Consider the following 23314-nt stretch of genomic DNA (forward strand, 5'->3'; position numbering starts at 1 on the left):
ACTCCCAATGCCGCCCCACAGCCCTGTGGTATTTTCCCAAACAGCTACAGGAGCTGTAACATCTCCTGTGTTTGCTTCCTGCCTCCTCACTATCCAAGGCTGCAGACACAGCTTCCAGAATGAGGCAGCGATTTACTTGCACCTCAGTCTAGCCTCCTGTGTTTGTTGCTGACAATGCAGTCTCATGTCCATTCTGGAGACAAAAGTGCAGACTGGGTGACTGCTTTGCAGAACACCTACGTTCTGTCAGCAGATGTGACCTTGAGGTTCTGGCTGTCTGCAATTTCAACACTTCACTGTGTTCCTTGCCTAACCTTTGGCACCTATTTCTTACAATTATTCCAAACTCCATTCACAGGAATTTCCAGACTCCCTCACTGGCAGTCAATTGTAAAAAAAAAGGTTTCCTTGGATGGAAGTTGCTGCAGTTTGCACAGTCTTGGGGGGTGGGCAGCATGTTCCTGTCTCAAGGTCTTGCCCTGTGTCCCTTTAAAGCCCACCCTCGGTCCTTCCAGCTCCAGCTCCAGCTCCAGCGATGCGCGTGCTTCGCTCTGGAGTCCGCTCCCGCCCCTTCATTGACTCCGATTGGTTGGAGGACCGGCTCGGCCGCACGGTCCTCCAGGCCCGCCCCTCCTTTCCTATTGGCCGAGCTCCTCCGTCAATCAAGCCGCGCTCGGGCTGACGTTCGCAGCGCGGCTTCGCTCCCCGAACGGCTGTGCGCATGCGCGGCGGCCATTTTAGCAGCTCTCTTCCAAGTGGGCTCAGGGTCTTGTCTCCAGCTGTGAGCATCAGTCAGAATGGGCTGGAGATAACTATCCAATGTTTTATTGGGATTTCACCCAGGAATGAGGGTGGGAGAGAGGAAGAGAGAGTGTGGGGGACGGGGATTTATAACTTGGAGGGAACAAGAGAGGAAAATACACCACAGAAACTGGAATTGTCTGTTTAATGAATTCTCTGCCTCACTGACAGTGAACTGTTTGGTTATCTCCTGTCACAGGGACTGGAAGAGGAGGGCTCACACCAAGGAAACCCAAAACAAAGCACCAGGTCAAGGTCTGGGCAGTGACACTCAGGAGCTGAAAATCACTGCCCCCTGACTGTGGAAGGAGAAATGTTTGTCTGAGGGGAAAGGTTCCAAACATCAGTGTGACTGGAAGGGCACCGAGACGCAGACACACCTGACCGAGAGCGTTCCAGCGAACCGACTGTGGAAGGAGCTTTCCTTTTTTTCGCATGACTGCAAAAATAAATTGCACCGTTTAAAGTGGGGCGAAGGCGCACATGTGTTTTGGGCCTGGCTCAGGATTTAACTGATCCTTCAGTGTGGACGGAGCACAAAAGACCCTGGCACCATGGAGAAACCATGTAAATGTGTGGAGTGCGGGAAAGGATTCAGATTCCCATCCCGGCTGGACGTTCATTGGCGCAAACACACTGGGGAGAAGCCATTTACCTGCACCAAGTGTGAGAAGGGATTTGCACGTTTATGCAGCTTACAGATACACCAGAGAACTCACACTGGCGAGAAATTGTTCACTTGCACCAAGTGTGGTAAGGGGTTCGCTCATTTATCCAGTTTACATGTACACCAGAGAACTCACACTGGGGAGAAACCGTTCATCTGTACCAAGTGTGGTAAGGAGTTTGCTCATTCATCAACTTTACACGTTCACCAGAGAATTCACACTGGGGAGAAACCATTCACCTGCTCTGAGTGTGGGAAGGGCTTTACTCAGTCATCAAAGTTATATCGACACCAGAGAACTCACACAGGGGAGAAACCATTCATCTGCTCTGACTGTGGGAAGGGATTCACTCGGCTATCCACCTTGCAGATGCACCAGGGAATACACTCTGAAGAAAAAATGTTCACCTGCACCAACTGTGAGCAAAGATTTGCTCATTTATCCAGCTTACAGGCACACCAGAGAAGTCACACTGGGGAGAAATCATTCATCTGCACCACATGTGGTAAGGGGTTCGCTAAATCATCTGGATTGCATGTACACCAGAAAGTTCACGCAGAGGAGAAGCCATTCACCTGCTCTGACTGTGGAAAGGGATTCACTGAGTTGTCCACTTTACAGGTGCACCTGAGAACCCACACTGGAGAGAAACCGTTCACCTGCCCTGAGTGCGGGAAGAGATTCTCTCAGTTATCCAGCGTCAATCGACATCAGAGAACTCACACTGGTGAGAAACCGTTCACGTGCTATGAGTGCGGGAAGAGATTCTCTCAGTTATCCAACTTAAATCAACATCGGATAACTCACAAGGGAGAAAAGCCATTCACCTGCCCTGAGTGCGGGAAGGGATTCACTCAGTTATCCAACTTACATTCACGCCAGGGAGCTCACTCTGGGAAAAAAACTTTCACCTGCTCTGAGTGTGGGAACGGGTTTGCTCAGTCGTCCAAGTTATGCGAACACTGGAGAATTCACACTCTGGAGACACCATTCATCTGCTCTGGCTGTGGGCAGGGATTTGTTCAGTCATCCACCTTACATGTACACCAGCAAAGTCACGCAGGAGAAAGACCGTTCACTTGCCTCAAGTGCGGGAAGAGTTTCACTCAGTTATCCAACTTACAGCAACACCAGAGGACTGACTGTCAGCCGCGCACTACCAGGCAGGCAAGCTCCCATCCGGAGTGAGAGACAGTCCGAGTGAGTACCTAGTTCGTGGGATTTGTAGGCAGCGTTGGAATCCCGTGTAGAGGGCAAGAGGTGCTTTATCGGTTCGTTGTTTGTAAGGTCTTTTTAAAATGATCAAAAGAAGCCCAGGTTCGGGGCCCCAGCACGGTGGCTCAGTGGTTAACGCTGCTGCCTCACAGTGCCAGGGACCCAGGTTCGATTCTAACTTGGGGCAACTGTCTTGTGTGAAGTTTGCACGTACTCCCCATGTCTGCGTGGGTTTCCTCCAGGCCCTCCTGAGAAAGTGTATAAGGTAGGAGCAGGTTGGGAACGAGTTAGGTTTTGCGTGACTAAAGGCTCAGCTAGCATGACTTGGATCAGATAAGAACTTGCAGTAAACAATGAGGTGCTGGAGGCAAGGATTAGTGGTTTACAGGGTGAAAAAGCTGTCTTTATTTAAAGCCATTTAACAAGATGAAGAAGCATTCGTTAAGCAAAGTCAGTTTAAAAAGGTGCAACACATTGATTATGTGAAGCCAGTTAAAGTTAAGAGCATTTATTGTATAACACCAGATGGCTTAATCTCTACTATTAACACTCGTTGATTGTAACGGCCACCCAATCACTATGCATATTGCCTTATCTGGATGCTCCTCCCTGTAAAATGACTATATCGTTCATTGAGAAACTGCTGTTCCAGAGAAGACCGTGAACTCAAGTCTCTGTGAACATGGGCGATCGTTCTCTCCCCTGCCAGGGCCTGGAATAAAGACGAAGGAGGTAAAACTATACTGTCTCTGAGTGTTTTGCTTCGACTGAGGCCGGAATGGGACGACTCTCCGGTTTCCTCCCACAGTCCAAAGATGTTCGGGTCAGGGCGAATTGACCATGCAAAATTGCCCATCGTGTTCAGGGATGTGTCGGTTAAGTGATTTAGTCAGGGGTAGATATAGGGTAGGCGAATGGTCTGTGTGGGCTACTCTTCGGAGGGGTCGGTGTGGACTTGTTGGGCCGAAGGGCCTATTTCCACACTGGAGGGATTCTGGAAGCACAGTGCAAAGACTGACATCACACAGAAATGATAACTTTGTCCGTTGGTTACAGCAACTACTTTCATTGTGGGTCAAAGGTTACTTTCAGGTTGAAGGTAAGTAGGGGAAATATTTATAGGTTACAGGTTACGAAGTAAAAGATCAGTAGGAAAATTTTAAAAATCAAATTAAGAACTAAGTAAATAGCATAGAGATTCAGAGCCAAGTGAGGTATTGTTTCTGTCTGACATGGGAGCTGGTGGGTCTTTATTGTGGTTCAAGGTGACCCTATCTGGAGCGAGCGATGAGCTGGAGTCTGAGCTCTGAACAGTACGATGCATCCGGGGGAGAGAGAGAGAGAGAGAGTTGCCTGGATGGCTTCAGGAGCTATCCCACCTCTTAGCTTAACAACCTTGAATTCAGTCAGCCATCCGAGACGGGAGGGTCTGACCATGAGCGAGGCAGGTATAGGGATCCATAAGATAGTGCTGAAGGAGCCTCAGCCCTGGAGTTTGTTGGAACAGGTTTGAGATTCATGCTCCCTATGTGGGTAAGAAATAGATATCTGAGGAGGACATGCCAATTGACCCTGGCACCACGATGCAAGGAGTTATTCAATCTGGGGAAGGGAAATGTAGTTGTCATTGGGAATCGTGTAGTCAGGGGAATAGTCACTGTTCTGTGTGGACAGGATCAAGCGTCCTGAAGGTTGTGTTTCCTGCCTGGTGTCCAGGTTCAGGATATTCTCATCTGGGCTGCAGAGGAACTTGGAATGGGAGAGGTAAGATCCATTTGTCGAGGTCCGTGTGGGGAGCTGGGATCAGGAAGAAGGTTCTGCTGAGGGAATGTCAGCGGCCAGGGACTAAATTACAAAGCAGAACCACAAAGGTGGTAATCTCTGGATGATGGCCTGATCCATGAGCTATTTGGCTTCGGGTCAACAGGTGAAAGAGGCCACCAAGTGGCTCAGAGCTCGATGTGGGAGAAACGGTTTCAAACTCATGGGAAATTGGCACCAGTACCTTGAAAGGAGGGAACTGTTCTGGTGAATCGCGATGAACAGAGGGACCTTGGAGTGCAGGTTCATAGCTCCTTGAAAGTGGAGTCGCAGGTCGATAGGATAGTGAAGAAGGTGTTTGGTATGCTTTCATTTATTGGTCAGAGTAATGAGTACAGGAGTTGGGAAGTTATATTGCAGCTGTACAGGATATTGGTTAGGCCACTTTTGGAATATTGTGTGCAATTCTGGTCTCCTTCCTATCGGAAGGATGTTGTGAAACTTGAAAGGGTTCAGAAACGATTTGCAAGGATGTTGCCATTGTTGGAGAGTTTCAGCTACTGGGAGAGGCTGAATAGGCCAAGGCTGTTTTCCCTGAAGCGTCAGAGGTTGAGGGGTGACCTTATAGGGGTTTATAAAATCATGAGAGGCATGGATAGGATGAACAGACAAAGTCTTTTTCCCTGGGAGCTAGACAACTAGAGGCCATAAGTTTAGGGTGAGAGGGGAAGGATGTAATAGGGACCTAAGGGGCAACTTTTTCACTCAGAGGGAGGTACGTGTATGGAATGAGCTGCCAGAGGAAGTGGTGGAGGCTGGTACAATTGCAACATTTAAAAGGCATCTGGATGGGTATATGAATAGGAAGAGTTTAGAGGGATATGGAACAGGTGCTGACAGGTGGGACTAGATTATATTGGGATATCTGGTTGGCATGGACGAGTTGGACCAAAGGGTCTGTTTCCGTGCTGTATATCTCTATGACTCCTTGCAAATTACATGACCATGGCAATGGATGAGGCTTGAACTGAATACTGGGGCATGGGTTTAATTGCATGGGAAACTATGGGCAAAGTTAAAGGTGGCGCAAGGGCTAAGCAGAGGTTGTGAAATCTTCCAGAACATCTACTAGGACAGAGAGAAAAGGTCAGGAATCTAACTGCAGACTCAGCAAATAAGGGGGTATCTGTGAGAAGTGGTGCAATCAACACAGGACTGAGGGTGTTGTACTTAAATACACACAGCATCTGAGCCAACATTCATAAGCTCAAAGCGCAGATTGAATATGGTGGATACAATTTTGTGGGTTTGACAGGGACTTGGCTCTGACTGAACCAGGGCTGGGAACTAAATCTCTAAGGATACGTGTATTGAAAGGACATTTATAAAATCCTGAGAGGCTTGGATAGGATAAGTAGGCAACGTGTTTCCCCTGGGGTGGGAGAGTCCAGAACTAGAGGGCATAGGTTTAGGGTGAGAGGGGAAAGATATAAAAGAGACCTAAGGGGCAACTTTTTCACACAGAGGGTGGTACAGGTGTAGAGTGAGCTGCTAGAGGAAGTGGTGGAGGCTGGTACAATTGCAACATTTCAGAGGCAGATATGAATAGGAAGGGTTTGGAGGGATATGGGTCGGGTGCTGGCAGGTGGAACTAGATTGGGTTGGGATATCTGGTCGGCATGGACGGGTTGGACCGAAGGGTCTGTTTCCGTGCTGTACGTCTCTATGACTATGACCTGTCTGTCTTTCACCTGACATCTAACCTCCATGACCAAACTTTTGTCTTGTCTGCCGGGTTTTACGTGCCGGCTTGGGGAAAACGGAGGGTTTTTGGGCTTACCATCCGGGTTGTGAGTTAAGCATTTGAATCTTTGCAATTCCTGGCATTTTGGAAAGTGCTTTGTGTCAGTAATGAACAGTTACTCCCATTTTACGCAAAACAAGTCATGTCAGAAGTCTTCGCGATAGCTATACCTCAGGGGTAGTATGTTGAGGCACAGGTCAATTGGAAGGGGTTATTGCAATCACTTCACAAAACATTCATCACATTGGACCTGCAGTTCTCCATTTTGCATCCATCTGTGCGGTTAATGCAGCGCCCTCGACTCTTGGGATGAATTTCGGATCTATGTGTCCCGAATTACCCCAGAAACTCCTGTCAGTAGCAGGGAAACGGTGGAGCTGCAGACTCTTGTTCCATTCAGCTCTGGCCAGCTCCTCCCTCATGTTCATAGCAAGTCATATTCGTAGAATCCCTACTGTGTGGAAACAGGCCATTCGGCCCAACAAGTCCACACCGACCCTCCGAAGAGTGACCCACCCATACCCATTCCCCTACCCTATTTATCTACCTTTATCCCAACTAATGCACCTCACCTGCACATCCCTGAACACTATGAGCAATTTAGCATGGCCAATTCATCCTAACCTGTACATCTTTGGATTGTGGGAGGAAACCGGAACACCTGGAAAAAACCCACGCAGACACGGGGGGGAGAATGTGCAAACTCCATACAGACAGTCGCTCAAGGCTGGAAGTGAACCTGAGTTCCTAGCGCTGTGAGGCAACAGCGTGGAGATTCCTTTACTCAAATGTAATACTGGTACATCTGATTCAAATTTCTCTCTGTCAAACTGCTGGGTGAATTCAATCAGATTATGGTTACTACGCCAAAGGGATTCCATTGCACTAAGCTGCCTCATTACGCCTCACCAAATCCAGCTTTGCCTGTTCTCTATTCGATTCTACCACTAGCTACTCCCAAAGGACCATCCCACACATGTTCCATGAATTCCTTTTCTTGGGATCCACGACCAGCCTGATTGTCCCAGTCTCCCTGCGTATGTATGTCCCCCGTGATTATTGTAACACGGGTAAGATCCTTGTGATGCGATGGTTGCTTTCTTATGCAACCCTGCATGATAGAAAAATCGCTCTTTCGAAACAGCGCTTAAACTGTTAACGACGTAATCGTGTTACAGCCAACACACGTTTTAAAAGTCTCCAATCCATCAGTCACGTTACAGCAAACTTGTGTTAACGGAACACGTTATAGCGGAATGACCTGCCGTACCTTTCTTACACGCCATTTTCGGATTTATTTTCTGCCTGAGGACTGCTAGGATGCCTGCACGTAATTCTCATCAAGGTCCTTTTATACTTGTGGATCCTCAACCCTACCCACACAGATTCCTTGCCTTACCACTCAATATCACTCCTTCCTATCGATTTCATTCCTTATTAATAAGGCTGGCCTCACCCGCTCTGCCCATCAGCATGTCATAGAGTCAGAGAGATGTACAGCATGGAAACAGACCCTTCAGTCACAGTGATCTGTTCTTTGCTTGACGCAGTCTTCTTCTTACCAGTTGGACACCCATGGTCTGATACAGTAGAATCCCTACAGTGTGGAAGCAGGCCATTCGGCCCATCGAGTGCACACCGACCCTGCGAAGAGCGTCCCACACGGATTCCCCCCCTCCCACCATTAGCCTACACGTCTCTGGAAACTGTAGGCAATCTAGCGTGACCAATCCACCTCACCCGCACATCTTTGGAGGGACTGTAGGTCTCCTCTCCTAGCACAATCCTTCCTCGGACCTCGCTGCTCAAGCTCCAGCCATCAGTCCCTCAGACAGGGCTGCAGGGCCCTTGTTTCCCCTCCAGGTCATAACTTTCCTGATTGATTGTCTGTTGTTTTTTGCCGAAGAGTGTGGCGCTGGAAGAGCACAGCAGGTCAGGCAGCGTCCGAGGAGCAGGAGAGTCGACCGAGATTCCTGATGAAGAGCTTATGCTTGAAACGTCGACTCTCCTGCTCCTCGGATGCTGCCTGACCGGCTGTGTTTTTCCAGCGCTGTACGTTTCGCCTCTGAACTCTCCAGCATCTGCGGTCCACGCTTTCTCCTAGTCGGTGTTTCTTTTGTTTGCATATATTGTGAGGGTTAAATTTCCTCTCAGCTTTGGCTGGCTTGCTGCAGAATAGCGAGGGGAGTGACCAATCAGCAGGCAATCCTGATCTGTGCTGGTTCCTGCTCTCTCCAAGGTTGATTCCCCAGTGCATAGATGTGTGTGTGTGTGTGTGTGAAGACTCGCTGAGTGACCCATGAACATTATACAGAATCCCAGTCTTTTCGGATAAATGGTTTGAAAATATTAATAGAAGTGACTTATCAAAGGTGAAATTAGAAAGGACAAATTGGGTTATCACACAAGGAGGAAGAAGCACATGAAGGTGAGGGGGGAAATGAAGCAAGCACTGCCCACGAGAGAGGTCAGGGACAGTATTAAAGCACGAGTACAGTGTGGTGACAGTTAGAGGACTGGGAAGCATTTAAAAACCAGCAGATAACTCAAAAAGCACGAAGTGGGGAGAAGATGAAATATGAGGGGAAGCTAGGGAGAAATAGAAAAGAAGATTAGCAAGAGATTTTTGTTTAGAAATGTAAAAGATAACATAGAATGTTACAGCGCAGTACAGGCCCTTCGGCCCTCGAATGTTGCGCCGACCTGTGTAATTAATCTGATGCCCATCTAACCTACGTCGTTCCGTTATTATCCATATATATGCCCAATGCCCATTTAAATGCCCTTAATGTTGGCGAGTCTACTACTGGCAGTTCCATACCCCCTACTACACTCTGAGTAAAGAAACTACCTTTGATATCTCACCTATATCACCCCTCAATTTAAAGCTATGTTCCCTCATGCTAGCCATCGCCATCTGAGGAAAAAGGCTCTCCCTGTCCACCCTGCCTAACCCTCTGATTATCTTATATGTCTCAATTAAGACACTTCTCAACCTCCTTATCTCCAATAAAAACAGCCTCGGTTCCCTCAGCCTTTCCTTGTAAGACCTTCCTTCTGTACCAGGCAACATCCTGGTAAATCTCCTCTGAGCCCTTTCCAAAGCTTCCACATTCTTTCTAAATACAGTGACCAGAACTGCATAGAATACTCCAGGTCCGGCCTTGCCAGTGTCTTATACAGTTGAAGCATAACCTCGTGGCTCTGAAACTCAATCCCCCTACCAATAAACGGCTTCTTAACAGCCCTATCAACCTGGGTGGCAACTTTCAGGGATTTATGCAGCTGTACACCAAGGTCTCTCTGTTCATCTACACTACCAAGAATTTTACCATTCGCCCAGTATTCTGCATTCCTGTTACTTCTTCCAAAGTGAAATATCTCACATTTTTCCACATTAAACCCTATTTGCCAATTCTCAGCCCAGCTCTGCATCTTATCTATGTCCCTCTGTAACCCACAACATCCTTCGGCACTATCCACAACTCTGCCTACCCTCAGTGTCATCTGCAGGTTTACCAACCCATCCTTCTACGCCAACATCCAGGTCATTTATAAAAATGACAAACAGCAGTGGCCCCAAAACAGATCCCTGTGGTACCCCACTGGTAACTGAGCTCCAGGATGAACATTTCCCATCAACCACCACCCTCTGTCTTCTTTCAGCTAGCCAATTTCTGATCTAAACTGCTAAATCAACTTCAATCCCAAAACTCTGTATTTTGTGCAATAGCCTACCGTGTGGAACCTTATCAAACATCTCACTCAAATCCATATACACCGCATCAACCGCCTTACCTTCATCCACCTGTTTTGTCACCTTCTCAAAGAACTCAATAAGTTAGTTAGGCACGACCTATCTTCACTATTCCTAATCAAATGATTCCTTTCCAGACGATTATAAATCCTATCTCTTCTAAACTTTTCCAACCACTGAAATAAGGCTCACTGGCCTATAATTCCCAGGGTTGTCCCAACTCCCCTCCTTAAGCAAGGGAACAACATTTGCTATCCTCCAGTCTTCTGGCACTACTCCTGTCGACAATAACGACATAAAGATTAAAGCCAAAAGCTCTGCAATCTCCTCCTTGGCTTCCCAGAGAATCGGAGGATAAATCCCATCCAGCCCAGGGGTCTTATCTATTTTCAGATCTTCCAAAATTGCTAAAACCTCCTCTTTGTCAACTGCAATCCCATCTAACCTAGTAGCCTGTATCTCTGTATTTTCACTAACATTGCCCTTTTCCGATGTGAATACTGATGAAAAATATTCATTAAGTGCTTCCTCTATGTCCTCAGATTCCACGCACAGCTTCCCACTCCTGTCTTTGATTTGCCCTAATCCTATTCTAGTCATTCTCTTAGTCATTCTCTTATTCCTGGTATATCTATAGAAGGCCTTAGGCTTTTCCTTGATCTGATCCACTAACAACTTCTCATGTCCCCTCCTGGCTCCTCTTGGGCAAGAGTGGACAGTGAGGCTGGTGAAATAGCTTTGGGGACAAAGACTTTAGTCAAATGAGCTGAGGAGTGACAGACAGAGATTTAGATGAACGTGTATTTTGGTAAGGCTGACCAGGGTAGGACTTATCCAGTTGATGGTAGGGACCTGGTGGGGGGGTGTCACTGGCAAAACAGGCGCAGGGGTGCAGCTGCATGGCTCCTTGAAAGTGGATAGATCAGGTGGTGAAGAAAGCGTTTGGCACGCTTACCGTCATGGGTCAGAACACTGAGTAAAGGAGTTGGGGGGGGGTCACGTGGCAACTGTGCAAGACATCGATGAGGCCGCTGTTCGAATGCTGTGTACAATTCTGGTTGCCCTCCTATCAGAAAGGTGTTGCTAAACATGAGAGGGTGCAGGAACGGTTTACAAAGAATGTGGTCGGGACTGGAGAGCTTGAATTATAGGGAGAGGCTGAATAGGCTGGGGCTGTTTTTCCTGGACGGTCAGGGGCTGAGGGGTGCCCTTGTCGAGGTTTACGTAACCACGAGGAGCATGGAATGACTTGTCTAACTTGCTCAAAGAATTCTCGTCGCTTTGTCAGCCATGCCTTCCCCATGACGAATCTGTGCTAACTCGGTCCTATTTTACCATGCACTTCTAAGTACTCTGCAGTCTCAACCTTAATCATGGACTGGAAAATCTGACCAACAACAAACTGCTCTACAAGGTCCCTGTCTTCTGCCTCTCTCCATTCTTAACCAGGGGCGTTGCATTGGCCATTTTCCAGTCCTCTGGGACCCTCCCTGAATCCAGTGATTCCTGAAAGATCACTACCAATGCCTCCACAGCTATTCCCGTCAGAACTCCGGGTTCAGGTGATTTATCCAACTTCAGACCTTTCAGCTTCCACCTTCTCCATGTTAATGCCCACTACGCTCACCTTTGCCCCCTGATTCTGTCGAAGTTCTGGGATGCTACTTGCGCCTTCCACTGTGAAAACTGATGCAAAGCACTGTTTTCAGTTCCCCCACCATTTAGAGTCATTGAATCATAAGAGTCATTCAACACGGAAGACAGACCCTGTGGTCCAGCTCATTCGCACTGACCAGATATCCCGATCTGACCACGTCTCATTTGCCAGCATTTGTCCCATCTCCCTCTGAAGTTCTGGACCCCCCGGTGTGGGGGGAGGGGGGTCTTTTTGCGCTGTGATTAGTCAATAAGCACTCTCAGTCATTCGGGTTCTTTCAGACTTCACTTTCTATTTCTTCATACGGCTGGGCACAGATCGTTCAGAAACACAGTGGCTGTGTACTTCCTTATTCCTCGGAGGACCTGCAGGCTTGACTTAAGACATAGACATTTTTATACTTTTTTTAAAAGTAAGGTTCAGGCCATGATCGTATAGTACGTTCAGACAATTTACCAATCAATTTACAATATCGCCTTATTTGACCGTTACTTGGTCCAGTGATATTTCCTGGGAACCAACTTTGTTTTCCAACAGGTAAAAACAATGACTGCAGATGCTGGAAGCCAGATTCTGGATCAGTGGTGCTGGAAGAGCACAGCAGTTCAGGCAGCATCCGAGGAGCAGCAAAGTCGATTTTACTGCTCCTTGGATGCTGCCTGAACTGCTGTGCTCTTCCAGCACCATTAATGCAGAATTTGTTTTCCAACAGTTAGGCCACCCTTATCTCACTAACCGAGCCACTGCACCTGCATTTGAAGGTCAGTTAGGCTGCCCAGTAGTGTCTGATCTCATCTAGTTACTTCTACGCTGTAAAGGGAGCATTGCCTGCTAATCTCTATCGAAGCAGACATGGTTAGTTAATTGTGTAGCTATAGGAGAATTAGAAGCCATTTTTATGCATCTTTTAGCAGAATTGTCAATTTGCAGCCTGGAAGCCAGGCTCCGAGGATGCTGGGGTAGGCAACTGCTCCTCCTCATCTTCATTTGGGGGGAAAATAAGTATTTTCTGGGGGAAGCCAATGTTGTCAACAGAAGTTATTAGCTTGGCAATAATACATTTAACAGTAGCAATGCCAGCAAAGTTAAAATAATACCAACATACATGGCCAGTTGTAGCATGAGCCAAAAGCCCAATCTCCCTGTCCAGTGCCTTTTGTCATTTGACCGATGAAGACGCGGATTAGATTAGATTAGATTAGATTACTTACAGTGTGGAAACAGGACCTTCGGCCCAACAAGTCCACACCGACCTGCAACCCACCCATACCCCGACATTTACCCCTTACTTAACACTACGGGCAATTTAGCATGGCCAATTCACCTGACCCGCACATGTTTGGACTGTGGGAGGAAACCGGAGCACCCGGAGGAAACCCACGCAGACACGGGGAGAACGTGCAAACTCCACACAGTCAGTTGCCTGAGGCTGGAATTGAACCCGGGTCTCCGGTGCTGTGAGGCAGCAGTGCTAGCCACCGTGCCGCCCACATGCTTGGTAATGTTCTCGCTGAGGTCAGTAACCCCCATCATGCATTTGCCCTTTACTATGGCACAAACCCCACCCTCTTTGGTGAGTAGGTAGTCGAGGGGGCACCGGTTTTGCTGGGAAAATGGATGTAATTCTGAGAGTGTGTGCTTCACTCCTGCCAGGGCCCGAGGCGGTCTCGTTGCCCAAGAGGGTGAGACCGCAGATAAGGTAGTTTGGGTTTTGATGGCTAATAATTTCTGCAGAATAAGGAAAAGGTACTACGAAATGCATGGCCCACGGGCTGAGCTTTATGGTTGCCCAATGCCTTAGCACCCCTCCAGTGCACGCAGAATTCAGGTGAAATTTGGTAGGGAGATCCCAACCCCATTCCCAAGTAGATGGACAGGGAACAGTAGTCGGGAAGAGTGTCCCGAGAGCTACAGCACGGGGAGTACCCATTTCATCAAGAACAAGGAAATCCTCGCTTTGCCTTGGCTGAAAAAAATAATAACCGGGTTTAGTGTAGATAATGGAGGGGGCTTCCCAATATGAAGCCAGCCTGTGTTTGTGACTTCCCCGAATGTGCGAGTTGTCCATGGCTCCAAAGTATGGTCGCCCTGGGTGCTTAGGGTGAAAGCTGCTCACTAAAAAGAGGTGGGTCTTTCGGTAAGGGATGCGGTTGTTGTCCCAGAATGGTTCCTTCCATCCCACAATTGGGAAGCTGGAGGTGCTGTTAGGGGTCTCATAGATAATGGGTGGGTGCCATTATCCATACCACGAAGAGCCTGAACACTGGTAATAACAGGGACACACTCCTCCCGTCGGCCTACACATGAGATGCGAGGCCCCACAGGGCTGCAGTGGCGGTTGGTACGTTTGATCATGGCGCACGGAATAGACTTAGTCACATTCACGGAAACGCACCCCCATCCTGTACCGTCGTAACAATTGGGATCGGCTACCCTGGACCTGTTAGAGGAAGTAAACAAGCAACTAGCAGGTGGGGGTAAGTAACAGTCAAAAGAAACATGATGGAGGAGAAAGTGAGGTCTGCAGATGCTGGTCTGTCAGGATGAAGGGCTTATGCCTGAAACGTCGAATTTCCTGTTCCTTGGGGCTTATGCCCGAAACATCGAATTTCCTGTTCCTTGGATGCTGCCTGACCTGCTGCGCTTTTCCAGCAACACATTTTCAGCAAAAGAAACGTTATGTCCGGTAAACACCTGAGGAGTATTCCATACTCAATCATTGGGATTCGGGAGGGGGCAAGGGGTCAAAGTGTCCTTTGCTGATGCGAGGGCGTAACAGACCACTTCATCCCGGCCGAATATTTTGTTGTGACTTTGAAGAAACAAATTGTTAGTGAAAGATAACATTTCCTCCTTTTCCCTTTTGCGACGTGCCAATTTAGACCTCTTTGAATAGAGGCAAGGCTTACCAGGGCCGCCCATAGCACAACTGAAATCAGACTGGCACACAACACCTTGACCGGGTAAAGACCACTGAGACTTGCCCTGTAAATCAACTGTCCAACCTTCTTGATGCAGTTGACAGTTGTGGCAGTCATTCTTGGTAACGTTCCATGCATCAAAGGAATCAGTCTCTTGGCGCATAAGGATATCTTTTCAGCATAAATGGTACACAGTCTCTGGTTGCTCAGGATTACTCTGGTAAGTAGTCCCTTCTTGAGCATTAATGCCAGCGATGAGGAGTCCATATAAGCAGGCCAAGTTCAATCTTCTTCATCTCCCCACTTGCAAGGGGCTCGTCCTATGGCCTTGCAATGATAGAGGTGCCCAGTGACCTTATCAGCACTAAGGGGGTGGTGAGGAGGACCTGGAAAGGGCCCCTCCCATTGAGGTTGGAGGCCATGGCATGTCCATTATAATAGAGTATAAACCATTCCCTCCTTACCCAAGTGTGTACAGAATACACATCATTAACTAAAATAGGCAGCAGCAAAGAAGGAACACAAGCAGGCGTCAGCCACGTTTTGATTTAAGTATCGAGGGAGTACCCCATTTGAGGCCACAGTTTGTGCTCTTCAGCAGGGGGCTACCCTTGTGATTTCTGTACCTTCCCCAGGTCTGGTATACCCGTCCATTAGATTAGATTCCCTAGAGTGTGGAAACAGGCCCTTCGGCCCAACAAGTCCACCACGACCCTCCGAAGTGTCACCCACCCAGTCCCATTTCCCCCTGACTAATGCACCTAACGCTATGGGCAGTTTTAACTGGGCCAATTCACCCTGACCCCGTATTGTCTCTGTCCGGGTTTTGCTGGGGGCCCAATGGGACCAGACGTTTGGGGTGTAAGGCTGCATCCACCTGCCCGTTACTGTGGAAACTGTATCAGTTGCCTCAGCATGAGCTGAACATCTTGATAACTGCCGGATTAGATTAGATTAGATTACTTACAGTGTGGAAACAGGCCCTTCGGCCCAACAAGTCCACACCGACCCGCAACCCACTCATACCCCTACATTTACCCCTTACCTAACATAGTGGGCAATTTAGCATGGCCAATTCACCTGACCCACAAATCTTTGGACTGTGGGAGGAAACCGGAGCACCCGGAGGAAACCCACGCAGACACGGGGAGAACGTGCAAACTCCACACAGTCAGTCGCCTGAGTTGGGAATTGAACCCGGGTCTCAGCCGCTGTGAGGCAACAGTGCTAACCACTGTGCCACCGTGCCGCCCACGGATTGATTGGACAACACAGCATTACTATAAGCACTGCCTCGTGGGGATTAAAAATCCTCTGTGTTCCCACCAGGCACCAAAATCGTGGGTGGCACCAAAAGTACAATGAAGAGTCAGTGTGTAGAACTGGATTTTCCTCTTGCTGGGACGCAAGTGTGTCAATTCCCCATGTTAGCACCAAGGTAATATTAGAAACGCATCACTCCCCAGTGACCACATTTCCAGAGTTAAAGCAAGGGCTTGCCATGTGTCCCTGAGGGACTTTGCTGTCTTGTTTTCCAGTTTCAAAGGTATAATGCAGGAGTCTGCCTGCCCCCATTTCCTGAGGGGCTCCTCGGGGAAAGATTGCCCAGCAGTGGTCGCTGAGTGGGCATCTGAGGTAGGTTCTGCCCCCCCCCAGTGAGTATCCTGGTCCCAATCAACCCTGTCAGGTCTGGCACTTGGCATTTGGGATCGCGAGGGCGCTGGATATAAATCAGTTTTACCTGTAACTTGCATCGCGGTTCAGTCTGGCTCTGGCCATCCCAATAGAAGACCCACCGCTCACTTCATTTGTGACTGGAAATTGCTGGACTGGTTCATATTGTACGCCTGGATCATGTCAGTGACACCAGGAGGACAACATGGCAAAGGCATCGGGTTAAACAAAGGTGATTAAGCTTTTTGGTTATTTTTTCAATTGTTTGCCACTTCTGTCAGTCAGACAGCCACATATTTCAGTCTTGTAACACAAGCCATTCATATTCAGGCTACTCCCAGAATTTTGCTGCGTTTATATCTGTATCACCCTTGGACGTATTGAGCAAATTGGGCCGGTTTGGGCTTGCAGTCAGGGACATGCTTCATTCACGTAACTCTAATTCCCGGGATGGGCCCTGGTTTAGGGTGGTGCACGCCATTCATCCCCATGATAGCAGCCACGAAGACAGGATGCTTCATTTTCAAAAGAAGGAAAGGTTTGTGATAGGAGGGGGGGGGAGGGGGAGGGGAGGTGGGGGGGGGGGGGGAGGTGGAGGGGGGGGGGGGGAGGGGGAGGGGGAGGGGGGGAGGAGGCGGGTGTGTGTGTGTGTGTGTGTGTGTGTGTGTGTGTGTGTGTGTGTTTGTCTCCAGCACGCACAATCAGGAGAACAAAGAAAATTTACAGCCCAGGTACAGGCCCTTCAGCCCTCCAGCCCTCCAAGCCTGAGCCAATCCAAATCCACTGTCTAAACCTATCGCCCAATTCCTAAGCATCTACATCCCTCTGCTCCCCACCTACTCATGCACCTGTCCACACACATCTTAAATGAATCTACTGTGCCTGTCTCTACCATCTCTGCTGGCAAAGCATTCCAAGCGCTCGCCACCCTCTGTGTAAAGTACTTGCCGCGTGTATCCCCCTTAAACTTTTCACCTTTCATCTTGAGCGCGTGACCTCTCATTATTGAATCCACCATCCTGGGAAAAAACTTATCTGAATCCATCCTGTCCACACCCTTCGTGATTTTGTAAACCTCAATCAGGTTCCCCCCTCAATCTCTTTTTTTTCTCTCATGAAAACAACCCTAACCTACTCAACCTCTCTTCATAGCCATTACCTTCCATACCAGGCAACATCCTCGTAAACCTTCTCTGCACCCTCTCCAAAGCATCCACATCCTTTTGGTAATGTGGTGACCAGAACTGTACACCGGATTCTAAATACAGCTGAACCAATGTCTTGTACAATATTAACATGACCTGTCAGCTCGTATACTCAATACCCTGTCCGATGAAGCCAAGCATACTATATGCCTTCTTGACCACTCTGTCCACCTATGTGGCCACCTTAAGGGTACAATGGACCTGAACTCCCAGATCTCTTTCTTTTACAGTATAGTTCGCTCTAGAATTAGACTTCCCAAAATGCATCCCCTCACATTTGTCTGGATTGAACTCCATCTGCCACTTGTCCGCCCAACTCTCCAGTCTATCTATATCCTCCTGTATTCTTTGATAATCCCTTATGCTTTCTGCTACTTCCCCAATCTTCGTGTCATCTGCAAACTTACTGGTCATACCAACAGTGCCCTCTTCTAGATCATTTATGTATATTACAAACAACAGTGGACACAGCCCTGACCTCTGTGGAACACCACTGGTCACCTTTCTCCATTTTGAAAAACTCCCCTCAACTCCTACTCTCTGTCTCCTGTTGCTCCACCAGTTCTTTATCCACCTAGCTAGAACACCCTGCACACCACGTGACTTCACTTTCTCCATTAGTTTAGTATGGGGAGCCTTATCGAACGCCTTGCTAAAGTCCCATGCATATGACATCAACAGCCCTTCCTTCATCTAACAACTTGGTCAATTCCTCAAAGAACATGATTAGACATGGACTGGGAGCAATTGTTCCATGGTAAAGGCACTATAGACATGTGGAGACTGTTTAATGAACAGTTGTTGCAAGTGATGAATAAATATGTCCCTCTGAGACAGGCAAGAAGGGGTAAGATCAAGGAACCTTGGATGACCAGAGCAGTGGAGCTCCTTGTCAAAAGGAAGAAGGTAGCTTACATAAGGTGGAGGAAGCTAGGGTCAAGCTCAGCTCTAGAGGATTACAGGCAGGCGAGGAAGGAGCTCAAAAATGGTCTGAGGAGAGCCAGGAGGGGGCATGAGAAAGGCTTGGCAGAACGGATTAGGGAGAACACAAAGGCATTTTACACTTATGTGAGGAATAAGAGAATGGTCAAAGAAAGATTAGGGCTGATCAGGATAGCATAGGGAACTTGTGTGTGGAGTGTGAGGAGGTAGGGGAAGCCCTAAATAAATTTTTTGCTTCTGTCTTTACAAAAGAAACAAACTTGGTAGCGAATGAAACCTTTGAAGAGCAGGTGTGCATGCTGGATTGGATAGAGATAGAGGAAGCTGATGTGTTGAAAATTTTGTCAAACATTAAGATTGACAAGTCGCCAGGCCCTGACCAGATTTGTCCTCGGCTGCTTTGGGAAACGAGAAATGTAATTGCTTTGCCACTTGCGAAGATCTTTGCATCCTCGCTCTCCGCTGGAGCTGTATCTGAGGACTGGAGAGTGGCAAAGGTAATTCTTCTCTTCAAGAAAGGAAATAGGGAAATCCCCGGCAATTACAGACCAGTAAGTCTCACGTCTGTCGTCTGCAAGGTGTAAGAAAGGATTCTGAGGGATAGGATTTATGACCATCTGGAAGAGCATGGCTTGATTAAATGCAGTCAGCACAGCTTTGTGAGGGGCAGGTCATGCCTCACAAACCTTATTGAGTTCTTTGAGGATGTGACTAGAAAAGTTGATGAGGGTCGAGCTGTGGATGTGGTGTATATGGACTTCCGCAAGGCATTTGATAAGGTTCCCCATGGTAGGCTCATTCAGAAGGTCAGGAGGAATGGGATACAGGGAACTTAGTTATCTGGATACAGAATTGGCTGGCCAACAGAAGACAGCGAGTGGTAGTAGAAGGAAAGTATTCTGCCTGGAAGTCTGTGGTGAGTGGTGTTCTACAGGGCTCTGTCCTTGGGCCTCTACTGTTTTTAATTTTTATTAATGACTTGGATGAGGGGTTTGAAGGATGGGTTAGCAAGTTTGCAGATGACACAAAGGTTGGAGGTGTCATTGACAGTATAGAGGGCTGTTGTAGGCTGCAGCGGGACATTGACAGGATGCAGAGATGGGCCGAGAGGTGGCAGATGGAGTTCAACCTGGATAAATGCGAGGTGATGCATTTTGGAAGGTCGAATTTGAAAGCTGAGTACAGGATTTAGGATTCTTGGCAGTGTGGAGGAACAGCGGGATCTTGGTGTGCAGGTACATAGATCCCTTAAAATGGCCACCCAAGTGGACAGGGTTGTTAAGAAAGCATATGGTGTTTTGGCTTTCATTAACAGGGGATTGAGTTTAAGAGTCATGAGATCTTGTTGCAGCTCTATAAAACTTTGGTTCGACTGCACTTGGAATACTGCGTCCAGTTCTGGTCGCCCTATTATAGGAAAGATGTGGATGCTTTGGAGAGGGTTCAGAGGAGGTTTACCAGGATGCTGCCTGGACTAGTGGGCTTATCTTATGAGGAGAGGTTGACTGAGCTCGGACATTTTTCATTGGAGAAAAGGAGGAGGAGAGGGGACCTAATTGAGGTATACAAGATAGTGAGAGGCATAGATAGAGTCGATAGCCAGAGACAATTTCCCAGGGCAGAAATGGCTAACACGAGGGGGTCATAGTTTTAAGCTGGTTGGAGGAAAGTATAGAGGGGATGTCAGAGGCAGGTTCTTTACACAGAGTTGTGAGAGCATGGAATGCATTGTCAGCAGCAGTTGTGGAAGCGAGGTCATTGCGGACATTTAAGAGACTGCTGGACATGCATATGGTCACAGAAATTTGAGGGTGCATACATGAGGCTCAGTGGTCGGTACAACATCGTGGGCTGAAGGGCCCGTTCTGTGCTGGACTGTTCTATGTTCTAACGCTATTAAGTTGGTAAGGCACGATCTCCCCTGCACAAAACCATGTTGCCTATCACGAGTAAGCCCATTCGTTTCCAAATATAAATAGATTTTATCCCTCAGTACCTTCTGCAGCAACTTTCCCACCACTGATCTCAGACTCTCACTGGTCTGTAGTTATCTGGAATATCCCTACTACCCTTGTATTTGTTAGGGGCTCAGTGGGTATCCAAGAATAAAATCCCCATCCTCAAATAGGGTCGGTATGCCAGACATAGATTCTACTTGGAATCCCGAGCCTATGTTCTTTATTTTACAGCGTAGTTGCTTTAACCCTGTTTGTATATTCTTCAGTCTTAGTGGCCTTACACTGTTTCTCATGTCCCATTTACATTATTCATCTACTCATTCACAGTCAGCTATGAACACCTCCCAGCTTTTGGGAGTTTCATGCTCCATCCATATATACCTCCATCCCCCAATGACATGCAGAATTCCTTCAACTGGCCAGAAATTCCTTCCATTCTATAGTTAGCAACGAATTAATGCAGCCATGCTTCAAATTACCCATGAGGCAATGAGACAGCTCACTGACAATATGTCAAGGAATCAAACCAAGCGATCCTGCCAATGAATTCTGATTGTGTGATTCAGGGCTAATACAATTGATTATTAAAACATCACAAATAAAACAAGCATTGTCTGTAATTCAGAGGTAGAAATTAAACAAGTGACTAAGATTTTTTAAGAGTCATCAATATAAACTGGAAATTCATTTATTTAGTATTCAATATTTAAAAATTTCCAACTCAGAAATCCATTGTAGTTCCCTGGTTCGAGTCCCTTAATGTAAATCCCAGATTAGCTTCCTTAAGCAGTCCTGACCAGTCGTTGCTCATTTACAATGCTATAGGCCGTGAAATGACTGCAGCTGCATTAAAAGGTCCTGTCGACTCACATAAGAACCAACAAACCTCTAATGCACGAATAATGGCCGAATGCAAAGACACAGATGTTAATAATAGGATGTTAATTTTGTTACGTGATTTATCACAACCTAGTGTTGAACTGAAACTTCAGTTGTCATCGAGGGAGGGGCATTGATATAAAATAAAGTTACAACGGGCACGCCATAATCACCAACAAAACACAGCAGTCTTAAAATTAAGTGGAAACAAACGAGTCTGAAACAAAAATTAAATCTGCTAGTATCATTTTCTGAAAACAATGCTATTGGTATTTTGGATCTATCTTTATACTTCTAGTTTTACAAAATGTAACTAAATTAAATAAGGTTCATGCAATTCCTCCACTCAATGAGCCAATGTTCAAGGCTGAAGTGATTTTCCTCAATGTGAGGTTTAGGTTATAACTAAAATTGAGCAGAGACCTGCTCTCATTGTGGAACAGAGTGATTCTGCACCCGAGGCCCGGATTTTGCGCTACTGCTTTGCTTCCTTTGGTCAATTCTTTCATTAGTACAATACGTCAGGGTGAGAGGGGTGAAAATGACCTTTGGCAGTAGCATGAAATAATGGGGAATTTGAGAGCAAGTTTATACTGATGTCAAATGGTATATAAAAAAAGATTATAATGTCGTCTTCCTCTGTATTAAAGGTTGGCTTTCACATAGGCATAAAAGTGATTAGTTAGAAATTGACAGTAGGGCAGTCATGGCCTGTAAGAAGGGCTTTTGCCCGGAACGTCAATTTTCCTGCTCCTCAGATGCTTCCTGACCTGCTGTGCTTTTCCAGCACCACTCAAATCTTGACTCTAATCTCCGGCATCTGCAGGACCCACTTCCATCATGGCCTGTAGGAAGAACAGGGGTTAATATTTCATTTTGTAATCACTGATGGATCCTTCACCTTAAACGAAATCATGTTAAATTCCCAAAATGCAAATCAAATTCAAAACAGTCCCAGATCTCGAGCTCCAGGGAACAGGTCACAAACATTCAATCCCAGAAAGCAAATGTGCATTTAACTTTCGGCAAGCTGCAGAGAATCAGCGTTGATTTTCTTTCTCTCTCTCTCTCTCACACACATTCACACACTCTCACTCACTCACTCAGACACACACATGAACATTTTAAGGGTGATGAGGCATTGACATTCCAAAACAGTCAAAGTTAGGGAGTTTAGTCTCATAAATCCTGGCTGTAGCGCATTGCTGCTTAACCGAATGTCCGAGAATTGTATCACTGGCCGGCTTTCTTTTTTTAATGCGACAAAAGCAGCAGCCACCCTCTATATTTCACAAACCGAGAACAAACACCATAACAAACAGAACAAAACCATAACAGACCGACAAGACACAGCAGCAAAGCAAGACAAGCCAAGCTGAACAGATACAGCAGAGAAAATAATCTCGACCTAAACCTTACACTAATCAACAACCCGACAACGAACAACAGGACTAATGAGTTCTGCAAAACATTCTCGACATTGTAAAACCCTGACAGTCCCTTTGTAATATATCGTGATGCTTCTTTCACAGAATAATTTGAAAATCAGTTTAGACCGCCAATTTGACCAAATTTGAGCCCTCGACTCATTTGAAGTACGTCCCTCTGCAGATCCCTGACCTGTTAGTGGAAGTAGGAGAAAGTGAGGACTGCAGATGCTGGAGATCAGAGCTGAAAATGTGTTGCTGGAAAAGCGCAGCAGGTGAGGCAGCATCATAGGAGCAGGAGAGTCGACGTTTCGGGCATGAGCCTGAAGAAGGGCTCATGCTCGAAACATCGACTCTCCTGCTCGTTGGATGCTGCCTGATCTGCTGCGCCTTTTCAGCAACACATTTTCAGCTCTGTTAGTGAGGGTCCCTGACTCTATTTGGATCCTGATCTGCAGATCCCTGACCTGTTAGTGGGAGTCCCCGACTCGTTTTTAATCTTTTCTGATGAATTCTTACCAAGGCCGATCCTTCTCAGGCTGGACTGAGATAATAAGCAGCGAGGAGTCGAGTCAACTGCGACTTGAATGCGAGGAAAACCAAACGGAGAAAATACTCACGTTTGGCCGGCCTCTTCCTCAACAC

The 23314-nt window shown here is 47.2% G+C and overlaps 1 protein-coding gene across 1 annotated transcript in view; it reads left to right on the plus strand.

Moving 5' to 3' along the window:
* Positions 1-740: 740 nt before the first annotated feature.
* The window catches only part of LOC132828684 (gastrula zinc finger protein XlCGF26.1-like), a 28371-nt gene continuing 5797 nt past the window's right edge, over positions 741-23314 (plus strand). Inside the window, exon 1 of the mRNA XM_060845753.1 lies at positions 741-2669. Coding sequence (XP_060701736.1) covers positions 1356-2657 — 1302 coding nt within the window. The 5' untranslated portion in view covers positions 741-1355 and the 3' untranslated portion in view covers positions 2658-2669. The remainder of the gene's footprint in view (positions 2670-23314) is intronic.

Source organism: Hemiscyllium ocellatum, chromosome 27 (assembly GCF_020745735.1).
Source record: "Hemiscyllium ocellatum isolate sHemOce1 chromosome 27, sHemOce1.pat.X.cur, whole genome shotgun sequence".
NCBI classification, from domain to species: Eukaryota; Metazoa; Chordata; class Chondrichthyes; order Orectolobiformes; family Hemiscylliidae; genus Hemiscyllium; species Hemiscyllium ocellatum.